We start from the raw sequence: 16644 nt of genomic DNA on the forward strand, positions 1-16644 counted from the left end.
TAATAAATTCTCTGCAAGCAGGTAATGCCTCTCATACTACTAGATACACTCATGCACAAATAAGACCCTTTTCTTGAGAAATAACCCAAGTTTTACTAAACTCAGTTCTTCCTTATACTCCAAACTAAATTGCAGGGGCTGGTCACTCTATGGATGCGTTTCACAAGTTGCTCAAAAAGAGCAACTCTTGTGTTGCTTTTTCTTTTTTCAAATAATTCACACAAGGCATCAAAATACTAGCAGATACTTGGTTTAACTGCACTCACGTCTAAGTCCGCTTCACACAAAGCTACTTTGACCCAGCCCTCGCATTAACAAAACCACACAAATTCTCATATATGTGTGCTCGGATCAGCAAGACACATCTTCACAGCTGTCAGAGTAAATCGGCAAAACAGCTCTTCATCTCTTTGCAAGATTTGAGATTCTGACACGTCGCTATTCTGACATATCTCCCGCAGAGCACGCTTTCAATATTTACAGGAAAGGGTTGCCTGAAGTAACTAGCCAAGCAGGAGAAGTTCATTTATAACCTTAAATAGCAGAGAGACTGACTTCCTGAATAAGGAAGTCTTATGTAAATAAACACATTTCACAATTCAACACATTGAGTGAACAACAAGTTTTTGGTTGCCTCAGGATTAGGATAGGCAAAAAGTAGGTAAGAGTGTTTACTATCCATCTTGATAAAGAATAGGACTTTAGAGAGAAACTGCTTAAAGTCAGTGTTTATTTCGATAAAAAACAGGCATAAAACTTGCACAAAATTGAGTTGCAAATCCTGCAAAAAGAATTTAAATGAAACAACCTAAACCACATGAATTCTTAATGGGCAGGAGTATCCGTCAGGAACTAGAATAAAGGAAGACACCAAAAACATCTTTCAAGTTACAAAATTGCCCATAAGAACGTCAGTAACTAAAGCCGGGAAACTCCTGTTGTCAACTTTGGCTTGCAACGGCAGTACCAGCAGCAATTCTTAGAGGAACCAGCAACCAAATAATTATATAAACAATTTGAGATGTAAACTGAAAACCAAGGAACGAAGAAAATCTGTCTGGTAACAAAATATATGTAATAAATGTAACAACAGGGACTAAAGTCATAGTTCAAGAGATGCAAGATTGCAACATAGCAAATACCCTTTCCTTTGGAATAAACCTCAATTTCATTAAACTGACGTTTTGCTTATGCCTCAAACCAAGTACCCTGAGGGACTGTTCACTGTACAGATTAATTTTAAGAACTACGTCAACGCTGCAACTCTTCTGTTGTCTTTTCTTTTTTTTCCAAATATTTTGTACAAGATTCAGAACAAAACGAACCCAGGTTAACACCTAAGAAATTATCCTAGTCTGTTGTCAGAGGGTAATGGGTAACATGGGGGATTTTTTTAAAGGAAGAAACTATTAGTCCCATGAGACACATATACAAAGATGTATAGGTATGGCACCTGGAAATTCCATGGCATCCTTCCGTTTTCTATAGTCTTTTCAGCAATGGCAATAATTAGTTACTACTTGTTGTCCCTTGCCCTTAAAAGATGTTCCCAATGCACACAACTAAATATTTACACTACCTCCCTTCACCCTCACTCCTGAAACAGCCCTTTTCTCCAGTGCACACAAAGTTGGACAATAATTCAGCACAGTCCATCAGCATCACTCATGCTCCTTCCTCATACTGCTCCATCCGTCTCCACACACATTTGGTAACTACCCTCTTACATGTGCAAATTTCTGTATCAGCAATTACCTCTATTTACAGTATTTCCAAGTACTAGCCCAACCATGTACTTGGTGATACTTGGGAGTATCAAGCCTATTCCAAGTGAAACAGAAGATCTAGCAGAGTAATGCCTTTCAGAACGGGGATCTGGGGCTACAGAAGTTACTTGGCCTTCCAGTCTTATCTGTTCAAGAATGTTCTGCTGTTCAAGACAAAATCCCTGAACAAAAAAAAAATAGAAAGACAGTTCTTCCTTCTTTGAAGTCTTTCCAGAAAAAAAAGTCATATATCTGGAGCTCTCCTGGGGTCAGAAAAAAAAAAAAGGGCAAAAAAAAAAAAGCAGCAGCCATTTGTATTTATTATACTTGCAATTGAGGAAAATATTATCACTTTTTCATCAAGGCTTCATTTGCATCTTCATAATCTTTCACAAGGAGAGAATCTGATTTTACCCAGTGACAGGGTGCGATGTAACACTGCTGCAGTGAAGACAGCCACAAAGGTACACTGAAAAGCACAAGTAGTTTAAATGGGGAAAATGTTTACAGCTAAGACTTAATCTAATCCTCACTTGATGGAGAAGGAAATAGTCACCTTTCCCTTGTCAAAATTAGACTTCCGATTTATAGATCCTTTTGACTGGGAACTGACACTTGGTAAAAGTTGCAGCTATTTATTTCTATTTTTAATGGAACCGGGAGCCTGGATGTCAAGATGAATGAAATCTACAGATGCAAATTGCAGAATAAAGCCCCAGGGAAAAGAAAAGAAAACAAAACAACCACCATCAGCCCTCCCGAAAAAACACAAAAGAACCAACAAAACAAAACACCTGTAACCCCTTTTTCACCTAGTTTGTAAGGAATTTATTCCCTTAAAATGACTCAATCATAAGAGAATACCAAAAAAAGCCAACCCCACCCAAACAGCAAAATTCAAAATCCATAGAGCTGATTTCCACAAACCTTAATTCCTGTGGAAGCTACAACCTAACTGTAAGAGAAACAGAGAAAACGGTGATGGCAAACCCAGGCTGGTAACCGGTGCAAAGCAGAGACTCTCTGACCCGAGGAGAGACCTCTCCATCCGTGGCCGAAGGCGGCCACATGATGCCGAGGAAGCGCGGCGAGGCTGGAGATCCCCCCTCACGTTCCAGAGAGGCTGAGCAGGGCTGGTGTCAGCGGGGAGCTCAGGCTGCCACCACATTCCTGCGGCACAGGCACAGGCCGGCCACCAGCCTGCGAGGCCACACTGGCTCCCACCGGGCTCCCTCCCGCCTGCCAGCATCCCGCCGGGCAGCGGGGAGCACGCAGGGCAGGCTGGGCCACCTCCTTCAGGGACAGCCTGCGTTTAGGTTTACCTGAACAGCCACGATGCTGTAACATAAATCTCCAGAACGTACGTCCAAAGTTCTGAAACCTTGTCCTATATCTGTACCCGTTTTGACATTTCCATGTTGTTGCACTTTGTATACTGAGGAAACAACAGCTACACTTTTCATTTCAGGGAAGATGACCTCAATGTATTCATATGAGATAAGCATATATAAGCTGGTATTAGATAAGGCAGTGGGGTGACTCCTCCCACTCCTTATCTCATGCCATGTACAAAAGTGAAACCTTTGTAAAAATGGTCCTTTACATTTGCCCGATAAAGCAAAACCATGCACACAAAAATCCTGGATGCCATCTCTAACCCTCCTAAGTAATTTTCCAAAGCTCCAGTTTATCTGCTTGAAACAAAAAGGAATCATTTCAGAAATGAATATATTTGGGCTTTTTGCAAGCAATTTTCTAAGGATATCTGTTTCTAAGGAAAAAAAAATGTACATAGCTTATATAATTAGATACAACTTTCGATATTATTCCAAGTAAGAATAAAGTACTTAGTAATTCAATTAAATTCAAAGTACATTATAGTAAGTAGTCACAGTGGTTTTGGAAAGCAAATACCTGCCTAATAAGTTTACTAGATCTATTATAACATCTCATTTCAAATGAGACTCCCCTCCCTTACTTCCATGAATGACCTCAACTATTCAGCTATCCCATCACTTAGAAAGAATAAAAAACATAGAAGAATAAGCTGGTTCAGATGAAAAACAAAAAAAGCCAGTTCAGAATTTTTAGGTGATAATTACATTAATTTCAGAAGGCCTATTTGTATCAATTCAGATAAAATAATTTATTATGAGCTGCACAGAAAATTAAATGAACTGACATATACACCATTCAATTATAAAATTTTCCAAATCAGATTCTGTGCCTTATTTACTGATAGGATAGAATACTGATAGAATTTCAAATACGAAATACCAGTAATGCAGAGCAAAACATTTAATAAAAACTGCAGATCTTTAAAAATAGTAATTTTTAATAGAAACCCACGAGTCGATTACAAAAACAAAGAGATCAGTAGTCGATGCAGCTATGCAGGCAAGAAAGAGAAACACGGTAGATTTATCCTGATTGTGAAGACGGAACAAAAAAAACAGTGTCAAAGGTAATAGAAAAGACTTACCATTCATGCTGAAAAGCTAGTTTTCAGAAACATATTGCTCCTAGTATTAATCCAACAGTTGATAAGGTATATTAATCTCTGCAAAATCAGTGCTTCAGTCTCTGAACACACTTATACACTAACTGGAAAGAGAGAGCACACAGAATCCAGGGAGCTGCTCTTCCTTACGAGCTCCTTGTGAAGCAAAAAAACTATGAAGCACAAGATACCAGTAGTAAACCAAAATCAATATTCAGGACACGATATTTGGTTTTTCTCATTAACTACTTCTGTTCTGACCAATGCTACCTATTCATGTCTAAAGCAACTCAAAATGGCAGGGGGGAAAAAAAAGCATGCAAACACCAGGAGGTTTTAAGATGTTCTCAATTATATCAAGCACTGGTTGTTTCCATGGCAACCTTAGACCAGAATTATCTGTTGACTTGTACCCAACTAGTAGTTATTCTAAAGCTTTAATCAATTCACACAATGTACTCTGTGCATTATTTCATATTTCAGATGTATTTTTCTCTACATACATATATAGTGATTATTTAGCTAAATCTCTGTAAGACATTCCGTGATATTTGAAAGTATATTGATACTATTTTGAATCAGTTAGAGACCAAATAATATTCCTTTGACTATTTATCACCCATCCATTTGCAATTTAGAGACTATGAAGATGACAGAAAGATGCAATAGTGGTGACTCTCCTGACCATTTCAGTTATCCAAGGTGTTAATGTGTTCTCTTATTATGCACAGAATTGGAAAATATTTCTATGAGTTCAAGAATAAAAGGTTCACACTGATCTTACTGTCTTTACATTCAAAACCAAGCAGCCTCATTCTCCTTTCCTTTCCCATTTCAATCTTTCAAAGAGCAACAAGCAACTACGAAAACAAAACAAAAATCAAAACCTCGGTTCCATACAGTTGCAAGCGGTCACAGTCAAGACATCTAAACCAAGAATGAAATGCATCGTTCTGATGACTACCATCACATCCCTTTCATCCTCTGGCTGTGCAGCACAACTGACCTGGTTACCAGTTCAGGCTGTACAATCACACGTGTGCTCAGGCAGCTTTTTAAAACAGATTCCAAGGCTCGTGGTGTCCTGAGCCACCTCTGCCCTACTGGATCCTGAGGATTTTACAAAACACATTCATTTTTTTCATGCATCAACCAAGAATCCATGGTACATTAGAAGAACCATATGCTTTACATATCAAAATAATGAAACAAAGACGTTAAAATTCAAAATTAACCACTGAAAAACCCTACGGCCATAGAGCACATGGCAAATTCCTCACACCCGCACCACCAGACGACTGACATCACAAAACGTCCACCCAACAAGCACCAGCTCCTTCCCCTCCAGCAAAGCCCCGGCTACAGCAGTAACTGCTTGTGAAAGGCCATACATAGAAACAGACCTCTTACAGGATTTCATTACAGCAGAAGGTATAAATATATTAACATTCATTTCAAATTAATTCTCTTGCAGACCTATACCAACAAAAAATCTGAGAAGTCACTTTCCAAACTTTTTTCAGGAGTTAAAAAGAGTGCTTTTGCCTCGAACTTCAAGAGTAATTCACGCTGTCTGCTATGGAGCTTCACCTAAAACCTTACACCAACATTTTGTAAGTTGCAGTGATATGGGCAGAATAGTTGAGAATATTCAAATATGCTTACGGGACAAACACCAGTATGTTTCTAAAGCACTGCTTATTCATTAAGCTTTCTGTAAAATTAATCTACAACCTGAATTCAGTGACCCTCAGGTAAAAAAAAAAGAACCCAAAACCAACCCGACCCCTCCCCACCCCCATGAAACACAACAAACCCAAAGCGATAAAACAATACTGTTTCATTTCTCGCAAAGAATTTTCACAATTATGTATTTTTCTTAAGATATAATTAGGAGCCCGTAGTAGACAGAAATATTCCTTCCACTGTACTCCTTATCTATCACTCCTTCAGCTACAGTGGTAGTGAAACGAGACTCTTGAAACTTAGACTTAGTCCATGTGTACCTACAGTATTTTTATTTATTATTTTTTAAAAATAAACTACAAATTGAGACTAAAGGTTTAGGATAGAGATTCAGAATTTCACCCCGAAACCAAAGCTACGTTATCAATCACCATTCAGCTACCAGCTCCGTAACTTTGGCTCACAAAAATTGCATGCAACCACTGTGCTTAATTATGACTTAAAATAGCATTCGCGGAACAGCCATTTTCACCATGTTTATCATCAAGAGACACGACAGTCCGTTTCCTCATCAGGCATGTCATACGAGGAAGCGTGCCTTAAATAGAGGGGGAAAAAAATAGTAGAGACTTGTACACAAACAGGTCACAATTTGTAAGTGTCAGTAGGTCAATACCATCTTTTTCTTCATGTTATATAAACAAAAATGCTCCAGTGTTATTTTTTTCAAATAGTTATTTACATAAAAAAGAGCCTCTACATAAACACAAGTATGTGTCTATTTTTACCAAGCTGAAAATATTTTGGAGAAGTGGAACTTCGGAATTTATGCACTTTCATCATTTATCTTACCAACAGAACTAGTTGATCCTTTCCCATCTCATTTGGGAGACCTAGATTGAATCTATTTTAGGTCAGTGCATTAACACCTTCCCCCCCACCCCACCCCCCATGTTTACTGCTTATCCTCTGAGAACAGATACATTCCCTACTGATATAATATTTTAAATTGCAAGCAGGGAGATGTATAAACACTGATTTTCTTCATGGTAACACTATGATGCTAAGCGTTTCCAATAAGGCCTATTATTCAACTGAAATAATTGTGCTATCTCAAATCTATCAATGAATCTTAAATGTGGAACAAAATTATCATCAATTACCATATTGTAACATTTTAAAATGAGTATCTAACCACAGAGACAATAATTGCTTTGCAAAATAATGCATGACTTATAAAAGAAAAAAATCAAAATGAAATGTCAATTTACTTAGATTGTGATATTTTTTGAAATCTCTCACTTATTACCCAAAACGCAATAATGAAGTTTTAATTCATACTATACTGTAAACTGTTCACTGATTAAGAAATTGAAGCTAATGATAGCCAGCATTCCCACACTAAATTAATGCGTAATAATTAAAAACAATTTTATACTGTTTATCACTGTATAGAGCATTCTGATGTATATATCCCTTAAAATACAATGATGAATGATAAAAAGCCCTACAATTAGAATTTTAATCTATGCAGCAATGCCTGCCTATTCCAAAGTTTAAACGTTACAATTTTAATGAGTTTTCTATTTCTGCTGAACTAGCTGATTTAATTTTAAAATAAAGGAAGTAATTTAGAAGTAAAAATTGGGGTGAGGGCTTACCAAAACAGGTCAACTGTGCTTTAAGAGAAAAGAAGGGACAAGGGATAAATTCTCCTGCCAGCCACCAGTCCACGAACCAGCTGCCCACCTCCCCCCCTGCCTGATGCAATACACTCTTCTCCAAATTAATAACTTCAGGTAATGAATTGTAAAATTACCCCCGGAACATATCACAGATCAGTATCCGTATTCGATTACAAAGATGCAAGTTCTTTACTCGCTACGGAAGCTGAAGAGCGAATATCAATAAAACAAACAAACCCCTCTACTTACTTGATTTGTCCCACAGGACCGCAAGTTCAGAGCACTGTTGGCTCTCATGTTCCAGAGCCGCTCTCTGTTCATGCGCACCACTCTTTGAATGCCTATGGAAAAGGCGATTAGCAAAACCTTCCAGCTTCTGCAGCGCTGTGGCCGTCCCCGTGCACTGGTTACAAGGTACCTCCTTCTGAGCTGCCATCTATACACGCCGCCGACTTTCACAAAAGCAAAAGGGAAAAAATCTAAAGGGCGCTGGACAACCCAGAGCCACTAAGAGCTCTGCATGTGTCAAACTTCCTGTATGCAGTGTTTTCTAACCACTACTCTCTTCTACTTCCTGTTAAGAAAAGCTCTATAATGTACTGGTTTATACTTCTAAAAGTCTCTTTTCATATCAATCGAAAAGTGTTTTTATTAAAAAAAAAACGCAATAATTGCTCTAGCATGTGTTTTCACAGCTTTTTAATACATCACATATTTTATATTTAAATATATATTTTATGTTAAAATACTATAAACAACTTGTTCAGAAGTAAAGATCAGAAGACAGATATTTATTTTTTTTAATTTACCACAACCATGCGTGAAAAAAAGAAAAGTGACTATTCTGCAGTTCTTGCCCTGTTACCAAGATGGAGTACTACCATCATCATAGCAAACACAGCCAGCTGTCATCTAATCATTAGTAATCTCATGCTTTCAACGAAACAACTTTCTAAGCAAGGAGGTTATGCTAAAACCACTGAAGAAACTACTGTTTTATTATTGGGGAGGGGGAGTATTACTTTCCTCCTTTGAGAAAAATCAAACTGAAGAAGCTGAATTGTAACATACATGTAAACATGACTGCATTATACTTATCCAAACTGGGTTCTGCTCACTCCAAGAATGAACCAAATACATTTAACTTCTTCAGGAATAAAGTACCAGAACGACCAGCGTTGGCAGATCCTTATCTAGCAGCATGCTCTCCCGGCCCCAAAGACAGCTGGAAGGAGAGTCACAAAGTCACGGTCACCAGCTCCTGATATTGCTTATGTAAAAGCGTTGCATGCAAGTCTCCTGGAATTGCGTAAGAATTTTTTTTCATTCACAAGAAATTCAAGTATTTTTAACTGTAGACTAAGTTTAGAAAGCACCATTTTTAATGGCACAAAACACAGGGAAAATAAATTGAAAGCTGTATTTAACATTAAATTATATTACTTTGCAAATTATGTAATTTTGCATGCTTACAACAGGTAATTCCATATTTATTTTTTGTGTGAAAACAATACCACATACATTAGGCAGGTTTCGCAGTATACTCTGCACATATAAGAAGTGGCTTCTTCAAAAATGTAGGCTATTCTTAAGAAAGATTGAAATAACTTTTCCCAATCTGTCTCCTGTCTTACAGTCAACACGTGTTAAAGACATACCTCTCATTTTTCACCACCATACTTCTCACTGAATAGTTTTCAAATGTCAGCAGAAACCATCCTTGGACATTGCATAACTATTTCATAACAGCTCCATGCTCCACAAAAAACCCCCATGATGACAAACTGCCTATGATAACGATAAAACAATAAAAACGAGAGGGACAGACTTTCTGGATTTGGCTACATTTGTCCTAACAGGCACTTCCAGAGTTGTTGGAATCAATCAACACAAGAGTTTAAAATTCTAGACTCCACACAAAGCCCAGAAATGCCCTTTGCTGCCAGGCTCCAGATATACTCTGGAAATGTAATTTCTTTTTCCAGCACCTGTCAAAAATGTCTAAATGCTTACATTTTACACACTGGTCTCCAAATCAGGATGAGCACTTGCTATCTTGTTGGTGATGGGGCTGCTCTCCCTGGTAAAGGTCTGGTGCTATAACCTTCCCCGAATCCCATTACAGGTCCTTTTCCACCTTACGCTTTCCAGCCTTTTACCTGCTTTGTTGTAGGATCACCACTGACTTCCTTGCCACCCTGTTGGTTCAAGGCTCTGCTGACAGAAACAAGAGCTAGCGAAGACCATGGGGATCTGTTTGCTTTATAAGGGGTCACAAATAGGTAGAGAGGATATAGAAGATATATTATGTGCCATATATAACCAAGCACTTTATGACAGAGTAATGCTATGCCACCTTCCATACAGCAGTATAAGAAATAGACAACAACAGCGTGATTATTTCCCGTCTGGTGATCTGCTTGGGGCTAGAAGAGCCCCTCTGGAATTGTTCAGCTGTGCTCCCCTGTAGCTCACTGCAAGTCTCTGGGCATCCAGGGAATCCTTCCAAGAGACTATTATTTTTCTCTGACCTTGGCTGTTTTCTCCTGTAAACAAAGCTACCTGGTACGATGGTGTGCTCGTCTTGTCCCTCTCCTCTCCCATGGTTCTAAGCCTTTTACATGACTGTCGCCTTATCTTTCACACAAGTCTTCAACAAAACCATTTTATTTCCCAGATGTCAAAGAGGGTAATTAACAAAATTCACATCACACTATGTAACCCTCTAGAGTTAATGGACAGATGAGGGAACTGCTAGAGAGCAACTCTGCCCACCAAAATTCAGAGCTCTGAATGCAGCCAAGTGACCAACCTGGACACTTGAATTAGGTGCCAAAAACCAGAAGCAGAAATATCCACCCTCTGAGACCACAGAAGTGAACTGGGTGAAGTAAAAACAGGTTATCAAAAAGGGATTATTAAAAGATATCTTAAGAGAAAACCTGGATTTGTGAGAATTTTACAAACTACTGCCAGTGAACCCTACTATAGAAGTTCTTCTCCACATGCAAAAAATGGAAAAGAAAATACTGTCATATTTATACACAGATAGTAATAAAATTTCCTAATCTCAGAAATTTTTGACATTGATTGGCATTGTGGAATGATAATACAAAATACAAAAACCACACTGACTTTCTGTGAAGCCCACACGCCACACGGACTTTTACGTTTCCATATGAATTCCATGATTTTCAAAGGTGGAATGTCCTATTTCCTTTTGTCTCATCTTTCATTTTGCTGACATACGAGTCTCCAAATCAATGCAACATTAACTTATCCACATCAAGGATTTTCTATGTTACATATGAAGCACAGAGTCCCTAAGCTCCAACAGAGTAGTTTACAGCCCAAAAGCTCAGTAATCAGCAATGGATGATGCTCTGTCAAAGGCAAAATTCTGTGGCTCTGTTTGTCTTAGGATTTCCACTGACTAGCCAGCAATGCTTTTCCTTAGAACAGTTTGTAAATCTTTAAACACAATTAAATGCTTATACAGACGTGCAAACAGACTAAAGGTCCTCTTACTCATGCTCCAAGCTGGAAGAGGAACCCGAGCCAGCTTTGACCTAAAGCTGTGCAGTGCTTTTGGTTACGCTTGTACGTCCTCCCCAAAGAGCAAAAGCTGGCCCTACACCACCCACACCATGAACATCCAGATGTTCCAGAACTACCCACTCTGTGCAGCAAAAGTCAAATCAGCTGTGTGTACACCTCTGTGCACAGGTACGACCCATACAGAATCAGGCCTGACGAAGAAGCATCTGATCTTCACAGAGTAACTTTTGCTCTATAGACAGTCTCTGTGGCCCAGGAAACCAGGTTATGGAAAAATAGCTTACTTAAGTTATTTAGAAAAATTAATGCTTGAAGATATTAAGACCAGCCAGTTGCCATTCAGGTCTACTATTAGTTTCTGCAGCCGGGCACTGTTGAAAATACCCTCTTTGTTCATACTTATTGCAAAATAAACCCAAACTGCCCAGGCTACACAGTGTATGTGCTACCTGCCAGGGAGCTCACAACCCCGGTGCCTGAACGAACATCATCAGCACATGCGCTCAGTGCCGGCACGGTGGTGCCCTTTGCCTGCAAAGCTCCATATCTTCCAAAGTGCTCCCAAACACACTCAGTTCAAACCAGCTAGGCTTACAATTCAAGGAAAGTGTTAACTACATAGGAAAATGTAAGAGTTGCTTCAACGTTTTTAATCGGTTTCTAAAATTTCCGTTCTACAAGAGATAACGAAGCTCCAACTTCTCCTTGCCACCAAAGTCAACACTGAAACGTTAAGAATTTCCTCTAGGCAGAAATTTTATTTTCACTAAATTCTAGCCACTAAATTTTGGCAATATTTTAAAATTAAAAATTAAAACACCTGGAGAGGTGGGTAAGAGATTCAGCTATGAAGGTGAACATTACATGTGTAAGTTATAGTATTTTCATAAATAATGTTTCAGTAAAAATTTTTAAGGTACTCTCTTAGAACTTTGTAAAAAACAACATAATGATGATAGCCACAGAAAAGGGCTAACAGTGTGGTACTCTTACCTGAAAAGGTAACAAAACCATTTATACTTTTTCTGATGGCCACCCCATAACCTTGTGTGCATCTCTCAGCAGTTGATGCCCAGTGTATATCTCTCTCAATCGTAAGTAACAACACACAGCGCTATAACCCAGCCACAGACTCTTTCAGCTTCTTGCTGAAAAAGAATCAGGAAATAGTGTAACTACGTGGACAATTTCTTTTTAATAATCTCTGCTAAAACATCATTTCTCAATTTCTAAGCAGCAATTCTACCCTACTAGCCAAGCCTTAAAAATGAAGGATTAAGAAAGAGGGTACCCTCCTTCCCTCAGAGAGCCTAGATGGTTGAGTAATGACATGATTTGTACAGTCCTGCTTCGACTGAACGCAGAAAAATGCCCACATTATAATTTTAAAATATTTAAGATGTTTCCCAAGTAAAGTTACTGTGAAATTCCTGAATTTTAAAGAAGTATAAAATAGAAAAACATCTTAAAATACAGCACATCTATATATTTTTGAAATGTATTTATTTTACTCCTAGGATCTAATGCCATAATAGTTAGTTTCATACACAAAACTGAAATTCCCTCACACTAAGTCAAAACTGTGTATTTCTTCTCTAGTGTTTAATTAAGGCTAACTTTTAATAACTTGCAATCAAAACCATATAGGAGTTTAAGACAGTTAACTGTATTCCTTGACAGGACACCGAAAAATGGATCAATGATGCAAAATAAATTTCAAATTACCTACAGCTAACTAAAATCCAGGTCTTAATTCCAAATCTTGAAACTTAGTATTTTCCTGGTTGCCTATGAAGCTGAGTCTCAATCTGCCTGTTTCTTTAAGGGCTAAATAAAAATATTCTTTTCTATCTTCTTATTTTAGATATTTAAAATTAGTATTTCTCCTTTTCAGTGCTGGCCTTCACCTGCAAGTGAAAAAAAACACACTGTGACATTTTCTGCTAATTATTTTGTTTGTAATCCATGGAAAAATAACTTCTAAATGCATAATAAAGATCTTTTTTCTAGAGATTAAAGAAAGTTTATTTATTTGCTTTACAAACTGATGGCTTGATAAAGCACATCTTTTTTCCTATTTATTATTTATTACAAAAGGAGTGAGCAATTATTTGATACAAAGTGTTAGTGAGGGTTCCTCCATTTTTAAGAGCTTGAGGATTTTGCTGAATTTAGCAGGTCTCTTATTTACCAATAAAATATTTAAGTTGAAAGATGCAGCCAACACATTTAAGAAAAAGAAAATAATTCGTCTAATTTTGAATTAGAAAATACAAGCTTATAAGCACTTAAGAACTCTAGAATTTGTTAAATAATATATACTAAAGAACCTAGAGTGTTCTGTGCTATAAGCCTGAAGAAGTATGTGATATTTTTCTATTTGTTATGTATAACTTGAGAGAAAAGGACATAAAGCAAAGTATGCAAATAGCCATTTCATAACTAAAAAATAAAAGACCATTTTCATCCGAAATTATGTAATTAAACACAATCCACTTTGAGTCTTGTCAGGCATGCATATTTCAGAAAGAATTACAGGTAGAAAGAGAGGCAGAAAAAGGCTTCTTGAAAAAGCGGATGTATTTTGATTTTCACTATATATCCAGCCCCGTGGCACTAGCTTGCATTTCTTTTTAAACACACAGAAGGAAGAGCAGTGTTTGCTAATATGTTACAGATTTAATAGCTTTCCATTTTGAAACAAAGATTTTTTTTAAATGTATATAAACACAAACAACTTCACTGTTTAATAAAACACAAGAAAGCAAACCCATGCAGTCTTATGTACCCTTATGTGTACGTTTTTTCTAGAAAGGTTAACCCTCACTAGAGAGCCCCTCTGAGAGCAGTACTAAGGCTGGGACTGCAGCACTTCTATAAATAGGACTGCCAAGAGGAAGTTGTTGCTATGGAAATGCTGGTCATATTTCTATTTTGACTCAGTAGACCTCTACTGGCATCTACCGTACACAAGCTTAATTGCAGCAGACATCTAATAGCTTCGTCTCTCATCAGGAAGTACAAATTAAGACTCGCATAGTCCAACCGTATTGTTTATTCTTTATCCATGATGATACAAAAGGAATAAAAAAAAAAAAAAAAACAACTAAGAACTTGGGGGGGAAGGAAAAAGTCAAATTCAACATCTGATTTTTCATTTGCAGGCAAAAAAAGCTCACACTCTCCCCGTCAGTCTTCTTGTCAAAATTTGACAAATTAATCATTGGAGATTATGTGATTTTCCACATACATATACCATGGCAGCAGATCAAGTTGCCTCATTTCTGTCAACACATTATCTGGTTATTTTTAAGTCAAATAGCTTGTGGCCATAGTCCCAAATCTAGTGCTGAGAAGAAGAGGACAGAGAACTCTCTCATTACAACCCAAATCTTCCACAAAACTGTCCAACTGTCCACCAAAGAGAACCGGATTCCTCTCCTCTCTAACATGGCTTCTTCCTCCTTGCTTTTCTTACAGCTTCCTTCAAGATCATGTGCTCGCTGGTGCTTACAGTTTGTATTTTCACATTGCAAGAGAGAGGTTTTCAGAATGTGAATTAAGATTATACAAAAGCTCCATACTAAAACAAAGTTTAGCAAAGATCCATTTTTGAAACAGCTGCTTTCACATAAGTACAAGAAATCTGAAATCTGCTTGGTCCGTGCCCTTCCAGATCATGAACTACTCAAAATAACCCTTCATAGTTACTCCATAGCACTATTTAGGATAGTTTGACACACAATCAGAAGTTTTTTTACAAATCCTGTCACTTTTCAGCAAAAGAGAAAGTACCCAAATACCTGCATAAGTGGGTTTTGTTAAACTTGCATAAATTAGTTGTCTGCCAAGACTAAGTAAAATGCTCTTGTTTTTGGACAAATGTGGTCTAGAAAAAACAAGTAAATATATGGACTTAATTATACTAAAATTCAAGGTTAAACGTTGAAGAAATTTAGCACATGACCTCTGGAAAAACTAACAGCAGACACAGGTTTTGATCCACTGAAATTTACCACAAAATATACTCTTGATTAGTAATAAGCATAAATGTGATATCCATCAAAATAAGATTAATTGCCTGAATTAGAAGAAAAACAGAAAGCTTCAGGCTGATGAGCTCTACTTTTTCTACAATGTGCAGGTTTGGTCTATCTTTCTTCGGTTTAGCCACTTAGCTGTATTAAGGAATTGTCCCAGAAGAGGTACATTTATGTTTGAAACCCCCTGCTCAGGACAAATTAAGCATTACGTATCCAGAGTCAAGAATGCCTCATGTAAATTAAACCTGAGAGATCCAGGGTCACATTTACAGCTACTTCTTGATGTGGGATAACGGGAAGAAGTGAAAGAAGGGACAGTAGTAAAACGCTCACAAAAACTTAAGTCTTGTAGATAAAAATTCTTCACTACGGTAGTAGCTACACTCTACTATCAGAATCTGTATTGTACGGTAAAAGACCAGAATGATAAATACTAGAGTAACAAGAATCACTTTAGTACCTCTTTCAGGAAGCCTGTCTCCATTTAAAATCACGAGCACATTCCCTAGAGGAAAAAAAAAAAACAAAACAACAAAACAAAAGCAACCAACTCCACTTTGAGCTAAATATTTTACATTAATATTTTTGTTTTCCTCCAAAATTGGAGTGCTCCTCCATTATATGACAGTTAGGTCCAATTAGGAAAATATCCAAATAAGAAAAAAAGCAAAATCAAAGTTACTTCATTGGAAGGGATAGTGCTTTTTCATAGAATGAAAGAGTACAGAGTGCAAATTAGAATACAGTAGTGGCTTTCATAAAGTATGGTCTAAAGTACAAAACATCTGGTCATGTGATGCGGAGATGCACGCGCCTCTACTTGTATTAGGACCAGATCCTGTATCCCTGTGCCTTACTGCTAGACTACAGCCTCCCCTGGAGCGTCCTGCTCCTTCCACTGCTACCAGCCTGCTCAGCTTCAGGTGTTCTACAAAAAACAGGAAAAAGACTGAATAAGTAGAAATCTAGCACTCTGCCACACAGCAGCTAGAGGGGAAAACTGGCATTAAAAGAGAGGGGGTGCTGCTGGTCCCAAGACAAGAGGCTGTAGAGCGTGTAAGAGGATATTTTGAAGTTTGTTAAATGCTCAGAAAACAGGACTTCTCTATATACTGAAATTAATTACATTGGGTTTACACAATTTATGTTAGTCTGCACGTAAATGAAGTAACAAATGCCATCTGCTGGTTTAAGACCAAACAAAGTGTGAGGTGCAAAAACTGTAATACTGAACACTAAGTTTTAAAGGTACTCAGTCATTCATCTGCAATGTCTTGTATAAACACAACTACCAGGGGTCAGTACTGGGTCCAGTCCTTCAGTATATTCATCAATGACCTGGATGAGGGGATGGAGTGTACCCTCAGCAAGTTTGCTGACGATACAAAACTGGGAGGGGTTGTTGA

At 37.7% G+C, this 16644-nt stretch overlaps 1 protein-coding gene across 1 annotated transcript in view; it reads right to left on the reverse strand.

The window, feature by feature from the left end:
* The window catches only part of PRKACB (protein kinase cAMP-activated catalytic subunit beta), a 38651-nt gene extending 30578 nt beyond the window's left edge, over positions 1 to 8073 (reverse strand). The window contains exon 1 of the mRNA XM_074152364.1: positions 7887 to 8073. Coding sequence (XP_074008465.1) covers positions 7887 to 8073 — 187 coding nt within the window. The remainder of the gene's footprint in view (positions 1 to 7886) is intronic.
* Between the last annotated feature and the right edge of the window lie 8571 nt (positions 8074 to 16644).

Source organism: Numenius arquata, chromosome 8 (assembly GCF_964106895.1).
Source record: "Numenius arquata chromosome 8, bNumArq3.hap1.1, whole genome shotgun sequence".
NCBI classification, from domain to species: domain Eukaryota; kingdom Metazoa; phylum Chordata; class Aves; order Charadriiformes; family Scolopacidae; genus Numenius; species Numenius arquata.